General features: G+C 36.8%; 1 protein-coding gene across 2 annotated transcripts in view; it reads right to left on the minus strand.

Moving 5' to 3' along the window:
• Window positions 1–16,574, minus strand: part of SBF2 (SET binding factor 2) — a 453,477-nt gene that overhangs the window by 16,915 nt on the left and 419,988 nt on the right. The window contains exons 31-32 of one of the 2 annotated variants that reach the window (XM_060018482.1): window positions 14,919–15,020; window positions 14,014–14,199 (exon numbers count right to left, since the gene is read on the minus strand). In XM_060018482.1, coding sequence (XP_059874465.1) covers window positions 14,014–14,199; window positions 14,919–15,020 — 288 coding nt within the window. The remainder of the gene's footprint in view (window positions 1–14,013; window positions 14,200–14,918; window positions 15,021–16,574) is intronic. The other variant, XM_060018483.1, reaches the window with a different exon arrangement.

The raw sequence follows: 16,574 nt of genomic DNA on the forward strand, positions 1-16,574 counted from the left end.
TATATTTAAAGTGTACAATTTGATACCTTCTGACGTCTCCACACATCTGTGAAATCATCACCACAATCGACATAGTGAACATATCATCCATAACTCCCAAAAGTTTCCTTGTGCTCCTTTTGCATCTTCCTGCACCCTCCTCTGCAAGCAATGACTGATTTGCTTTTTGTCATTACAGATTAATTTGCATTTACTAGAACTTTATATAAATGGAATCATAAGTATGTACTCTTTTTTTTTTTTTTTCGGTACGCGGGCCTCTTCTCACTGTTGTGGTCTCTCCCGTTGCGGAGCACAGGCTCCGGACGCGCAGGCTCAGTGGCCATGGCTCACGGGCCTAGCCGCTCCGCCGCATGTGGGATCTTCCCAGACTGGGGCATGAACCTGTGTCCCCTGCATCGGCAGGCGGACGCTCAATGACTGCGCCACCAGGGAAGCCCTGTACTCTTTTTTTGTATGCCTTCTTTCACTAAGCATAATTATTTGAGATGCATCCATGTTGTTGGGTTAGCAGTACTAAATTCCTTCCTACAGCTAAATAGTATTCTACTGCATGGATATACCACAATTTGTTTATTCATTCACCTGTGGATGGACATTGGGTTGCTTCTAGATTTTTGGTTATTACATATAATGTTGTTGTGAACAGTTATGTATGAGTCCTTTTATGGGCATAAGGACTTCATTTCTCTTGTGTAACTGCCTAGGAATGGAATGCTGAATCACCTGGTAGGTAGGTATGTTTAAATTTTTAAGAACTGTTTTCTCAAACAATGGTATAATTTTATATTCCCACCAGCAGTGTTAGAAAGTTCCAGTTCTTCCACATCCTTGCTAACACTTGGGGTGGTCAGTTTTAAAATTTTAGTCATGAAAATAGGTATTTAGTAATATCTTATTTTGATTTTAAGTTGCATTTCCTAATGATAAATGATATCAGGTATCTTCATGTGCTAATTTTTCACCTATATATCTTTGATGGTCAGTATAAATGTTTTGCCATTAAAAAAAATAGGTTGGTTGTTTCTTATATATTGTTTTGCGAATTCTTTATATATTCTTGATACGAGTCCTCCAGCAGACATGATTTGCAAATGTTTTCTCCCACTCTGTGATTTGTCTTTTCATTTTTGTAACAGTGATTTTTGAAGAACAAAAGGTTTTAATTTTGACAAAGTCTAATTTATCAATTTTTTCTTTTATGGATGATGCTTTTGGTGTTGAATCTAAGATATCCTTGCCTAATAACCCAAGATCACAAGGATTTCTTCCTATGTTTTCTTCTAGAAGTTTTATAGTAGATCTTACATTTAAGATCTATGATCCCTTTTGAATTAATTTTTATATTGATGCAAGGCATGGGTCAAAGTTAATTTTTTTTTTGCATCTGGAAATCCAATTGTCTGGTACCATTTGTTGAAAAGACTAGTCTTTCTCTACCTATTGCTTAAAATTTTTTTCATTAAAAATTTTTAATTGAAATATAGCTGATTTTCAATGTTGTATTAGTTTCTGGTGTATGGCAAAGTGGTTCAGTTATATATATATATAATGGTTTATTACAGGACATTGAATACAGTTCCCTGTGCTATATATATAGTAGGACCTTGCTTTTTATCTATTTTAAATGTAGTAGTTTGTACCTGCTAATCCCAAACTCTTAATTTATCCCTCCCCACCCCGTTTACCCTTTGGTAACCATAAATTTGTTTTCTAGGTCCGTTTTTGCTTTGTAAATGTTATTTGTATCATATTTTAGATTCCACAAATAAGTAACATCGTATTTCTACCTATTACTTTTGCATCTTTGTCAAAAACCCGTTGTCCATATATATGTATGGAACTATTTCTGGACAGTATTCCATTGATCTGTTTGTCTATCTTTGTACCAATTACCACACTGTCTTGATTATTATACTTTTATAATAATATCAGATAGTGCTAGTCCTCCACTTTTGTTCTTTTTCAAAGTTGCTTTGGCTATTCTAGATCCTTTGCATTTCCATATGGATTTTAGAATAAGTGCCAATTTCTACAAAATAGCCTCCTAGGAGTTTTATTGTGATTACACTGAATCTTTAGATTAATTTGGGGAGACTGACATCTTAACGACATTGAGTTTTCTGATCCATGAACAACAGGTATTTCTTGATTTATTTAGGTCTTTAATTTCTCTTAGTAATGTTTTATAGTTTCAGTGTCCAGGTCTTTAATGTATTTTGCTAGATTTCTTTCATGTTTTTTGATACTGCTGTAAATGGTAATGATTTTTAAGTTTCAGTTTTCCAGTGGTTTATTGCCAGTATTGATTTTTGTATACTGAGCATGTATTCTGCAGCCTTGCTAAACTCATTTATTCTAGTAGCTTTTTTTCTTTTATGGGGGGGGGGCGGGGATAGATTCCATGGACCATCATGTTATTTGTGAATAAAGATAGTTTTACTTTTCCCTTTCTAGCGTGGATGTCTTTTTAAAATCATTTAATTTTTTTCCCCAAATGTTCAATTTAATTTAAAAAAAATTTATTTTGGCTGTGCCAGGTCTTAGTCGTGGCACGAGGGATCTTCATTGTGGCATGTGGACTCTTAGTTGTGGCATGCGGACTTCTTAGTTGTGGCACGCAGACTCTTAGCTGCGGCATGTGAGATCTAGTTCCCCGACCAGGAATGAAACCTGCGCCCCCTGCATTGCGATCATGGAGTCTTACCCACTGGACCACCAGGGAAGTCCCATGAATGTCTTTATTATTACCATTTTCTTGCCTTATTGCATGGCTATGACCTTTAGTACAATGTTGAATAGAGGTGGTGAAGCAGGCATTCACATCTTGTTCCTGATCTTAGGAGGAAAGTGTTCAGTCTTTCACTATTAAGTATGATGTTAGCTGTACTTTTTTTTTAATAGATACTATTTTTAGTTTGAGAAGATTCCTGAGAATTTTCACAAGGAATGGATATTGTATTTTGTCAAATGCTTTTTCTGCATCTATTGAGATGATGTATGGTTTTTTTTAAAGTTCCTTAATATGGTGAGTTACACTGATTGATTTCAAATGTGAAACTGACTGTGCATTCCTGGAATAAACCCCATTTGACCATGGTATATTACCTTTTAAATATATTGTTGAATTTGATTTGCTGAAATTTTGTTTAGAAAATTTGAATCTATGATCATCAGGGATACTGATCTATAGTTTTCTTTCCCTGTCTTTGTCAGACTTGGGTAATGCTGGCCTCATAGACTGAGTTGGGAAGTACTCCCTTTGCTTAAATTTTCTGTTAAGAGTTTTTGTAGAACTGCTATTATTTCTTCCTTAAATACTTGGTAGAATTTACCAGTGAAGCCACCTAGGCCTGAAGTTTTCAGTGTGGAAAGATTTCAACTACAATTTCAATTTCCTTAATAGACATAAGCGTATTCAAGTTATGTATTTCTTCTTGAGTGACTGGGGTAGTTTGTGTCTTTCAAGGCATTTGTCCATTTCAACTAAATTTTTAATTTTATTGATGCAAAATTGTTCACAATATTCCCTTATGGTCCTTTTAATATCTGTAGAATCTGTAGGGATGTTATCGTTCTCATTTCTAATATTGGTAATTTGTGTCTTTTCTTTGATCAGTCTGGCTAGAGGTTTATTAATTTTATTGATCTTTTCAAACAAAAGCTTTTGGTTTCATTAGTTTTCTTCTTGGCCACAAGATCTGGGGGGCCTAAAGGCAAGTCTGTTTCAAATAAATTTAGCCTTATTGTATTATGTAGAATTGGGAATGACAGGCATCTCAGCCTATAAATTAATTCTATGTGAGCATTTCCCCAAATATGCTGATGAACAGAGTTTTAGGCCTCTTTCAGTCATCATCTGGATTCTGTTGTTCAAAATAATTTTGCATTTATCTTGATGAAGAGAAAAAATATACAGATTTAAAATACTAAGACTAAGCTGTTTGAGGCATTTTGGTTTTGTTTTCCATTATGGAGTAAAATCTGCCAATTTCACTTATTTATAGGAAGAGAATCTGAAATGGAATTTGGAGAAATATGAATTTATAGGGTCTTATTTTTTGCCCATATGCCATTAAGTACTTTGTAAAATTTAAAGGCCCATAAAGTGAGCTATGACTCAAATCCCAGGAGAGATCAACATTTTGGGAATAAAATATAATAAGTTAAAACTGGATTTTGCTTTCAGGAATTAGAAATATTAAGCTACAAGAGACCCTATATTTAATGGTATCAACATTTTAAAAATTATGGGTATGTTAGACACACCCTAGAAAAATAGGTAGCTAACACTAGTTTTTGTTATTTCACAGATTAAGATTTAATAAACATTAATTGTATACCTTCTGTACTGTGCCAATCACTTCACATAAGATTTTTAATCCTTCTGCTATATATACATATATAAAGAAATTGAAGCACAGAGAGGCTGAATAATTTGTTAAAGATCAAAAATTAGTAAATGAGACTGATAGGCAAACTCAGACTTACTTTATGGGCTCAAATATTAAAAGCTTTAATGTGAAGTTGCTTTGTTATAAATCAGCTTGGAGTGTGTCAACTTTTGCCAATTTTCAGTTGACTGGGAAGCAGGCAGACACCAGAAACTCTTGAATACACCATGAATCAATTAACTGCAGTTATTTTGCCAATATGCATGGATAAATTTTAGAGTAATAGACCTATGTGAGGGCGACTTAGCTCCTCACACATGCACTCACAGGGAAAGCTCATATCTTTAAAAGGCAAATAGGTTTTCTCTTTGGAATAGGACATAGCATAGTGCTGGCATATGGTAACTGTAGGGAGAATCATACCACAAAGCCAGACCAGAGTGAGTCAATTTACAATTTGAATAAACTTCAAAGGCAAAGTTATAACGGTTACTTGCTTTTCTCAAAGTAGCAAATAATGAGAAAGTTCTAAGACGCACTCAAAGATTTACTCTAATGCTGGAATAAAGGAGATGCTTTTCATATACGTCATGCTTTCATTCATATTATACATATCTTTTCCCTTAGTATTATATTTTAAAAAGAAATTTTAGGTAAAAAAAATTTTTGTTTTGTATTTGGATGTATTTTCCTTCTGAATTTGGTTCAACTATTTTAAGAAAAGGAAGCATCCTGTAATGATATCATTTGAGCTAAGCCAATTTCTTTTAGAAGCAACAAAAAATCTGCCAGATGTTGCTATTATGAAACTGTGATCTAGCATTTATAATTCATCTGACACCTGGATACACTGGCACAAACAATGGCTTTTTATATGATGAGGCAGTTCTAATTTGAGATCAGCGCTTCATCTGTTTTCTTTGTAACTCTATTAGTACTAATGGGCAAGTCTAGGCATACGTCCATGGACTGCCTTTTGGCATTCGGCATGTTAGAAAAGGTTAATAAGCAGGGAACACATTCCACCTGGGGAAGTTTTGCTAGCTGCTGCATAATTTTGCACTTATTTTTAAAAATGTTGTTGAGGCTTGGCTCTGTTTTGTGCTCCTGAGAGACTGAGGATAGCACTAATTCGAACTGTCTGGCAAAAGCCAGAGTCATGTAGAGCATTAGTGTTCACTTGAAAGGTATTCGAAGAAGGCATTTTCTAATGCCTAAAACCACTATGTAGGAGATGATGAAACGCTACCTTATAATTAAGTCAGCAAGAATCAAAAGCTCTATTTGTTAACTACAGTCTTCTGTTTTTGAATGAATAAATTGTCCCTTTTCAGCACAAAATAATCTACTTCACCAAAACTGACACCTATCATAGCCAAGCATTCTTTAAATACTGCAATTAATGTCATACACTCACTTTGCCATGACTTGCCTGAACTTAGGTTATTATGTGTGAGAGTATTAAGTTGAAGGGTTCAGACAAAGTTTTAAAAATTTATATTTTAATTTTTTTTTAATGTAGTATGACCAGATTTGAAATCATACTAAAGGGGTCTTCAGACCCGGAACAATATTATTTTCTACAGTTTGTGAAGCATTCACTTACAAATAATTGAGTTTTCATTAAAAGTCAACTTTTGTTTTCAGTTTCAGAACTGAAATTTCTTACTGATTGTGAGTAGATTCTTTTGCTGACTCTAATATTTAGGTATGCAGAATTCTGCAAGTTGAATATGGGTATTTAACACATTTAATACTGTATTTAACTTAAGCCAAATTCAGCCATACAAACGCAGTCCCCAGCAACTCTCCCTCAATTAGAGGAAAGGAATTTTTAAAAGGTAAAAGTTGAAAACGAGGTGGGGAGAAAGGGAGGGGAGACAGTAGCAGGCCAAGAAAATTCAGAAAGATGGAAAACAGAAGGAAGAATAGCAGAAAATGACAGGAGATGAGAAGCTACACTGGGATGAAAATGATTTGAAAAGGTAACAGTTTGCCCTGTAAACCCAGAAAGGCTCAGGACTCAGAGGCCCAAGTCCTATATAGGAGGAAAAGGGGGGCTAAAAATGAGAACTAGTTTTAAGTCTAGAGAGGCAGTGGTGAGACCTCCAGGGTCCTTTCCTATCTCATGTAGTCTTTCCTGCCTCATGACTACCTTCTTGCAAGCAAGAGATTAGAGGTGTGTTCTCTGGAAAAACCAAACTTGATAAGTTCTGGACTTGGGAACACCATGCACAACTGGGTTAATGATGAGACTGAAAACAGTACAGAAAAAGTAAAACTCTGCACACTTAACTGGGATTTCCCTGGACCAGGCAGCCAGGGTTATAAGTACTTTCCTGGGTATCACAATGGCAAATTTTTCTCTAGAGAAACTAGAGAGCTGCTGGGTTTTTTTTTTTTTTTTTAGAACTCCAGTTTACTAAGAAGTTGGACTAATTAAAAATTTTTTTTCATATTCAGTGAAGTATAATTTAAATATACTAAAATTTCCCTATTTTAAGCCTACAGGTTGATTAGTTTTGGTCACTGTTCATTTGGTTATACATTTGTATAACCACCACCACAGTGAGGATACAGAACAGTTCCCTCATCCTATAAAGTTTGCTCATGTCCTTTCGAAGTCGACCCCCTCCCCTGACCACTGGTACCAGGCAACCACTGATCTGTTTTTCTACCACTACCATTTTGCCTTTTGTAGGGTTTCCTATAAATGAAATCATATATTGTGTAGTCTGTAGTCTTTTTTACCCATTTTCCCCATTTTTATTGAGAAATAATTGGCATACATCACTGTATAGGTTTAACGCTACAGCATGATCGTTTGAATTACATATACTGTGAAATGATGACCACAATAGGTTTAGTTAACATCCACCATCTCATATAAATAAAAAGAAAAAAAATTTTCTCCTTGTGATGAGATTTTTTCTTTTATTTTATAAATTTATTTATTTATTTTTGGCTGCATTGTGTCTTCGTTGCTACGTGCAGGCTTTCTCTAGTTGCGGTGAGTGGGCTTCTCATTGCCGTGGCTTCTCTTGTTGTGGAGCACAGGCTCTAGGCGCACAGGCTTCAGTAGTTGTGGCACTCAGGCTTAGTAATTGTGGCTCGCGGGCTCTAGAGCGCAGGCTCAGTAGTTGTGGCACATGGGCTTAGCTGCTCCATGGCATGTGGGATCTTCCTGGACCAGGGCTTGAACCTGTGTCCCCTGCATTGGCAGGCAGATTCTTAACCACTGTGCCACCAGGGAAGTCCCTTATGATGAGATTTATCTGACTTTTTTCATTGATCATGATTTTAAGACTCATCCATATTGTTGTGTATATTAACATTTCATTCCTTTTGCTTGCTGAGTAGTATTCCATTGCATGCATGTACCAGAATTTGTTCATCTGTTCACCAGCTGATGGACAATTGGTTTGTTTTTCATGCTACTCCTTTATAGTCGCACCCGTTCCCCTCCCCCACTATCTCCAAACCCTCACAACCAATAATTTATTCTCTATCTCTATAATCTTGTCATTTTGAGAATGTTATATAAATGGAATCATACAGTATGGGACCACTGGAGATTGCGTTTTCTTCACTCAACATCATGCTCTTGAGATCCATTCAAAGTGTCGCTTGTATCAGCAGCTCACCCCTTTTCATTGCTGAGTAGTGTTCCATGGTATGGATGCACCAGTTTGTTTAGCCATTTACCTGTTTCAGGACATTTTGTCCCCTCCCTCCTGCAATTTCTGGCTATTATAAATACAACTTCTATGACAATACTTTCATATTTGAACCAAGTTTCTTATAAAAAGCATACTGTTACGTCATGTTTTATTTAGACCATTTCCATTTTTAATGCAATTATTGGTATGTTAGGGCTGAAGTCTGTCATTTTACTTTTTGTCTTCAGTTTGTTCTATTTCTTTTTCTTTCTGTTTTCTTTTCTCTGCCTTCTGTGGATTACCTGAACATTTTTTAGAATTTTATTTTGATTTATCTATAGTGTTTTTGAGTGTATGTCTTTATGTAGCTTTTTTAGTGGTCGTTCTGGGTATTACATTACATATCTTGTTACTGTCGACTGGTGTTGACATTTTAGTGAAGTGCAGAAACCTTACTTCCCTTTACATCCCTTTGTGCTCCCCCACTTATAATTGTCTTAACTATTTCCTCTACATATATTGAGAACATCAAAAACTGTTATAATTTTTGCTTCAACCATCAATTTAGAAAACTGAAGAGGAGGAGAAAAGTCTATTGTATTTATCCATATTTTACTTTCTGTTGTTCTTTTTTCCTTCCTGATATCCCAAGATTCCTTCTTTTATCATTTATTTTCTGCTTGAATAATTTCCTTTAGCCATTTACATCTATGATCCATTTCAGGTAAATTTCTGTGAATGATGTAAGGGTCAGGGTTCATACTTTTTTATATAGATATACAGTTATTCCAATACCATTTGTTGAAAAGTTTCCTTTCCCCATGTCTCATTTTATAATTGTTTTCTGTGGGGGAAGTTGTCATTAGAGTTTTAATCCCTCATTTGTGGAAACAGCAGTTAAACTTACTTCCTTTAAACTTTATTTCACCCTTTGAAATCTGAGGATGTTACCTCAACATATTATATGAAAAAGGGACAGTTACAAACTTTTATTTCAGCCATAAAAAAGGTTTAAGTTAATTTTAGGATAAAAATATGTGAAACCAAAAATATGGATATTTTCAAATGCCTATGGATGATATCTTAAAGTAATCAGTAAAGAAGTTTGTAAACAAGTGTCCTATTCTCAGTTTAATTCTTTTAAAAAAGTTGACATGGGAATTCCCTGGCAGTCCAGTGGTTAGGACTCCATCCGTGCCTTCACTACCAAGGGCCTGGGTTCAATCCCTGGTCAGGAAACTAAGAACCTGCAAACAAAGCAGTGTGGCAAAAAAAAAAAAAAAAAAAAAAAAAAGTTGACATGGATTCAGTTTAATTCTTATTAAAAAAAGTCTACATGGGTGACTTTACCTGCCAGTCCTCTCATTCCCCACTGTTTTGATTACTGCAGCTTTGTAGTATTGTCTGAAGTCTGGGACAATTATGCCTCCTGCTTTGTTTTTTTTTCCTCAGAATTGCTTTGGCAATTCTGGGTCTTTTATGGTTCCATATAAATTTTTGGATCATTCTAGTTGTGTGAAAAATGTCATGGGTAATTTGATAGGGATTGCATAAATCTGTAGGTTGCTTTGGGTAGTATTGCCATTTTAACAATATTAATTCTTCCAACCCAAGAGCATGGGATATCTTTCCATTTCTTTGAGCCCTCCTTAATTTCCTTTATTAATGTTTTATAGTTCTCAGTGTAAAAGTCTTTCACCTCCTTGGTCAAGTTTATTCCTAGGTTTTTTTTTTTTTTTTTTGGTGCAATTTTAAATGGTGCAATTTTAAAAGGTACTTTTTTTTTTTTTACATTCCCTTTCTATTTCATAGTTAGTGTAAAGAAATACAACTGATTTCTGAATGTTAATCTTGTATCCTACTACTTTGCTGAATTCATTTATTAGATCTAGTAGTTTTTGTGTGGAATCCTTAGGGTTTTCTATATATAGTATCATGTCATCCACATATGGTGACAATTTTACCTCTTCCCATCTAATTTGAATATGTTTTATTTCTTTTTCTTGTCTGATTGCTGTGGCTAGGACTTCCAATACTATGTTGAATAGAAGGGGTGAGAGTGGGCATCCTTGTTCCAGATTTTAGTAGGAAGGCTTTCAGCTTTTCACCATTGAGTATTACATTGGCTGTGGGTTTGTCATAAATACCTTTCATTATGTTGAGATATGTTCCCTGTGTACCCACTTTGGTAAGAGTTTTTATCATGAATGGATGTTGAATTTTGTCAAATGCCTTTTCTGCATCCATTGAGATGATCATGTGGTTTTTGACTTTTCTTAATGTGGTGTATTACACTGATTGATTTGCATATGTTGAACCATCCTTGTGAATGTGTGATGAACCTCACTTGGTTGTGGTGTATGATCTTTTTTATGTGTTGTTGGATTTGGTTTCCTAATATTTTGTTGAGAATTTTTGCATCTATATTCATCAAAGATATTGGCCTGTAATTTTCTTTTTTGGTGGGATCTTTGGTTTTGGTATCAGGGTGATGGTGGCATCACAGAATGTCTTTGGGAGTGTTCCCTTCTCTTCAGTCTTTTGGAAGAGTTTGAGAAGAATCCGTATGAGTTCTCCTTTGTATGTTTGGTAGAATTTGCCTGTGAAGCTATCTGGTCCTGGCCTTTTGTTTGCAGGGAGATTTTTTAAATTACAGATTCTGTTTCACTTCTAGTGATCAGTCTGTTCAAATTATCTATTTCTTCTTGATTCAATTTAGGTGGGCTGTATGTTTCTATAAAGTTGGCCATTTCTTCTAGGTTGTCAAATTTGTTGGCATATAATTGTTCATAGAATTCTCTTATGTTTTTTTGTATTTCTGTGATATCAGTTGAGATTTCTCCTTTTTTATTTCTTTTTTCTCTTTGGGTTCTCTCTCTCTTCTTCTTGGTGAGCCTGGCCAGGTTTGTCAATTTTATTTACCCTTTAAAAGAACCAGCTCTTGGTTTGATTTTTTCTGTGTGTGTTTTTTTAATCCCTATATGTTCTTTAAGTGTGAACACCACATTATGAAGATTGTGATTTTAATTTTTAAAGATATCCACTTTTATACGCCAAAGACATTAAAAGCAAGTCAACTGCTTCATCTGGTATTCAACTGCATAAAGAGTGATTTTTTTTTTTCTTTTTATAAATTTATTTATTTTTGGCTGTGTTGGGTCTTCATTGCTGTGCACGGGCTTTCTCTAGTTGCAGCGAGTGGGGGGCTACTCTTTGGTATGGTGCTTGGGCTTCTCATTGCAGTGGCTTCTCTCGTTGTGGAGCATGGGCTCTAGGCGTGAGGGCTTCAGTAGTTATGGCACATGGGCTCAGTAGTTGTGGCTCACGGGCTCTAGAGCACAGGCTCAGTAGTTGTGGCGCACGGGCTTAGTTGCTCTGCGGCATGTGGGATCTTCCCGGACTACTACTTCTTCCAGGGATCGAACCCATGTCCCCTGCACTGGCAGGCGGATTCTCCACCACTGTGCCACCAGGGAAGCCCAAGAGTGATATTATTTCAATGCAGGGGTAAAATTGGTTGAGTGTACTTATTAAGACAACAGAGGCATCCAGTGAGGAGCCTTAAGAGCCTTTCAAGTGAAATTTTGACATTATTATATTCAAATTGGACATGAGGAAGAGTAATTCTTTAAGAAATGTAGAGCCACTGAAAGTTTTTGTTTGTCTGCTTTAAAGGTTTTTTGTAAAAGAGAGTAACAGCTTCATATCTGAGCATTCAGAAGATGTTATTAGCAACTCAGGACACCCTAGATGGTCTTGATGAAGGGTGGTGAGAGCCTCAACAAGGCTGAACCAGGTGGTCATTCAAATTTTCATTTATACATATTTACTGAGGGTCTACTACATTCCAGAGACTAAAATTATAATTGCATTAGATATTAGGGATATGAAGGTTAATATAACATAGACCCTTCTCCCAAGAATTCTCAGTCTAAGTAGAAGGCAACAGACACGTACAAATAGATAGATGCTAGTGTACAGATGCTACTGAGGAAGTCTGTACACAGTTCATAAGAATACAAATGAAGGGGCCAGGAAAAGGTTCAAAGATTACTTAGAATCATGGAGTAAAATATAGTGCTGAGAACAGTGCCTGGTGCATAGTAAGCGGTCAAGAAATATCAGTAATGATGACTGCAGATGGTAGTGGGATATAGGCATGAAGGCAGGAAATAGCCTGTGCATAGCATAATAAGACAATGTGCAGGATAAGAAGTGCTTTCATGAAGAACTTGTAGGCGTTCAGCTATCCAGAAGTGAGAAAAAAATGCTTGCTCCTCCCCTTTAGTCTCAGTTAAGCTTTCTGTTTCAGAGACAATGGGCTTCAAACTTCTCCCTCATGTACTTGTCGAAAGATGTCTGAATAAAAAAGCTAATATTCAAACAGGAAGCAAATATATAATTTGCTGCAAAGAGTTTAAAAGTATAAGCTCAACCTTGTGACCAGCTTCTCCAGATACTACTCAAATCAACTAAAATTATTCAATAGGTCTTTTCTTTAAGAAGCTGATGGGAGCAATCAAAAACATAACCTCCAGTGTTTGTGTATGTAGGGGATGGGGTCGACGGAAAAGTCACTGCTAATGGGTATGGAGTTTGTTTTGGGGTGATAAAATAATCAGAAGTTGCTTGTGGTAATTGCACAACTCTGAATATACTAAAAACTACTGAATTATACACTTTAAATACATTTTTTAAAAAATTATGAAGTGAATTGATAAAGCTGATCAAGTGATTAATGGAATAAAAAACAAAACATAACCATACATAAGATGATCTAGTTCCAATACTGGTTCCTAAAAACATTTTTACTTTTCTTTCCAACAGACACTTGAGGCCAATGTATTTCAATTTCAAAGAGGATCACTGTTCTGACAAATATGTTTGACATGCCAGAACCCATTCACTGTTGTGGTGCAGACGCAACAGGCTATAAGTGTCAACCTTACTTTTTCTAGGCCATTTTAGCCACTGGTGCCAATGCCTTCAACTTTTAAACCCAGTGCCATCCAATTCTCAAGCCCAATACTGACCAAGGCCTGAGATGAAGGTAAGAGGGAGCCCAGAGCATTCACATCTCCCCCACTCCCAGCTCCTACTGGGTTTGACTGGATTATACACCTGGGTTTCTGTCTGGTCTCTTTTTTAAAAAATAAATTTATTTTATTTATTTATTTTTGGCTGCGTTGGGTCTTCGTTGCTGCATGTGGGCTTTCTCTAGTTGCGGTGAGCGGGGGCTACTCTTCATTGCGGTGTGCAGGCTTCTCATTGCGGTGGCTTCTCTTGTTGCGGAGCACGGGCTCTAGGTGCACGGGCTTCAGTAGTTGTGGCGCACGGGCTTAGTTGCTCCGCGGCATGTGGAATCTTCCCGGACCAGGGATGGAACCCGTATCCCCTGCCTTGGCAGGCAGATTCTTCACCACTGTGCCACCAGGGAAGCCCTCTGTCTGGTCTCTTGATTAGCCCTAATTATGTCACCCAGTAGAACTGAGCCATTGTTCTCAACCTCAGAGGCTTGCCTGGTCGGGCCCTGATTCTTTCTCTAGGGGTTTAGCTCTACCTCCTATATTTTCAGGCATACAGTAGGGTCCTCCCCAAATGGGAAGACCACGTGCTGGATTTCAGGCTTGGCCAACACCTAGAGAGTTTTACTGTTCTACACTAGATCAAACCTTCGAGAACAAGCCAAGTTTGCTCCGTTACATTAGATGGTAATTTAGAGTGCTGCCCACTTCACTTGGGAGCCAGCTCGATAGCCAGCTCAGCTAGCCTAGTTTCAGAAACCAACTAGTTTTTTCTTTTCCATTTCCAGGAAGCTACTGCTGAGATTTTCGCAAGTCTTACGGCTGAGTCCATCAGAGCTGTGACATAAAGGTACCTGGCACAGCAATGCAATGCTCAGTAAATGCTAGGTCTTTTCTTTCTCTCGTATCAAGTCGATTTAAGCTTGCTCTACTTACCTGGTGTACACAATCTAAGAACTGTAGGAAGACTGGAGTGAAACCACTGCCCTGACAGCTGAGGGTCAAGCTGCTCCGCTGACTGAATTTATGACCAAAAGAGAGCCACTCTTTTTCGACCAGCATCCGGAAGCCTTCAAGTGTCCTATAAAAGGGGTCACTGAGTAACTGAACCAGGGAGGTCACCTAGGGTACAAGCAGGTTGGATACTTCATTACTTTCAGTCCTGAAAAATTCCTGCTTCTAAGACAAAGCACTTCCTTTTGATGACAGCTAATTAACAAGCAAAGTTACCTGGATGGCAAATTTGTTCACTAACTGCTCCAGGACAGCTAAGTGAATTAATTCTACAAACTTTCCATTAAAAACTGAGACTCAAATTCATTTTGGCTACATTTTCCTTCAGAGGAGAATTAAGAATTTAATCCTTGCCTGGCCAGTTTGCTGACTGTGGCCTTCTCCTAGGTTAATTAATAAGGTCAGAGGATCAGTTCAAACCTACATCTACTTTTTGGCAGATGTAGATTAATGTTTTACTGTAGATTATATTCGTACTTTTCCTTTTCACTCTGGAGTGAGTAAAGAAGGGGCTTACAGAGAACCAGAGAAAGGACTGACAAAACATGGGAAGGATGGTCCATGTCCTACACCGCTGGTCATGCTTGCATGATGCTTCTGTGGTGTGGGAGCCTGATGCCCTGAGCCAGAGCTCCAGGCTCTGTAGGGCCTGGAAACTCACGGCACAGAGCTTTTTGATGGATACCAGGTGGTGTTTAACAGAGGACTTTCTCTGTCCATAAACACATTAGTCATTATACAAAAGATTCATCTGCAGAATTTTAAAATAACTGAATTAAAATACAAATATAAAATTAAATATCTGAAAATATGTTTTAATAATTTACTTGTGCAGTGATGTCCCAGCCTTCTTCCAAACACACCAAAACTGAGGAACCATTCTCAAGTACTTCTGATACAACCACAGCAAGCTGCAATATCCTGTGAAGCTAAGAGTTAAGAAAGGAGGCCACAATTAGACCAAGTGCTTTCTGAGCACCAAGAACAGACAGACTTGCTATCAACCTTAGATAATCAAACAAGTTAGGGATTAAAATATTTGGACAAAAGAATCATATGAATTTTAAATACTTAAAGTTCTTTGTCAAAATCAAGATTAAACAATGACACATTTTAAAACAATGTGTTCAAGTGATACTTAATGAAATAAACTGACCGTACAAGATTCCCCTCAAAGCAGAAGAGCTATAATTCTTTCCAGTGGAAAAGAGTGAGGCTCTATGTGGCCCTCGCAACATAGTTATTAGATTTAAAATTTGTTCTTATGTGATATAGTGAGTTCTATTTCCGACGGCTACACAACTTTGTAAATATACTAAAAAGTACTGAATTGTATACTTTTTTCATTTAAAAAACCTCATATTAGAGAAAATATACCTACAAAAAAATCTCAGGAGAAAGAAAAATATTACAAAATATATATAATGCATCTCCCCAGAGAAATTACAAAAGATATTGCTTCTATCAAATGTGAATTCTATACTAAAGTATTTGTACTGTGTATTAAATGGGAAGAAAACTTTTATTTGTGCTCAGCTTTTTAAGCCAAGACAACTGACTCCAAGTCCCTAATGAACAATTAGGGTGTGAGCAAAGCACATAGATTTCAAAACTAAATGTGTAACATTCTGGTTTAAAAAAATTTTAAACATTACTTGACATAACTTGTAGAATGAATCCAACTCTGAACTAAAACAAAACACTCCCACCCCCATATTTTAAACAGAGGTAGGCTATTTTTTTAAATTATTTTTTTAACATCTTTACTGGAGTATGATTGCTTTACAATGGTGTGTTAGTTTCTGCTTTATAACGAAGTGAATCAGCTATACATATACATACATCCCCATATCTCTTCCCTCTTGCGTCTCCCTCCCACCCTCCCTATCCCACCCCTCTAGGTGGTCACAGAGCACCGAGCTGATCTCCCTGTGCTATGCAGCTGCTTCCTACTAGCTATCTGTTTTACATTTGGTAGTGTATATAAGTCCAAGTCACTCTCTCAGTTCATCCCAGAGCTAGGCTATTTTAAACACAGGAACAAGGCACATGTCCTCGTCAAGAATGGGAAGGTCCTCATTCACTGTTCCTATAACACAACTATTACCAGGCCTGAATTCTCTTGGGCTTAGCATGTGCTCTGAGTTAACTTTTAAACTGCCAATATCCCAAGTGGGGCAATGTTTTCCATTGTTTTTAGTCACTAACTTCTGATATGAATCCACTTTGAAGTAAGGAGTAGAACACAGAATAGGAGAAACATAGATGGATAGGTTGAGTGGTAGGAACACTTTGGGGCTGGGGCTTATAACTTAGGGACAGCAGGGAGTATTGATCAGCTCCTTCCATGGGTACTCAAAGTATCCTGAATTGCCTTAACAGTAATTAACACAGCCTCATATAATAGCTAATTGTATATGTGGCTGTTTTCCTAGAGTTTAAGTACCCTTGAGAATAGTCACTGCCCTGGGTACTTACATCAT

The sequence above is a fragment of the Delphinus delphis genome, chromosome 8 (assembly GCF_949987515.2).
Source record: "Delphinus delphis chromosome 8, mDelDel1.2, whole genome shotgun sequence".
Lineage (NCBI taxonomy): Eukaryota > Metazoa > Chordata > Mammalia > Artiodactyla > Delphinidae > Delphinus > Delphinus delphis.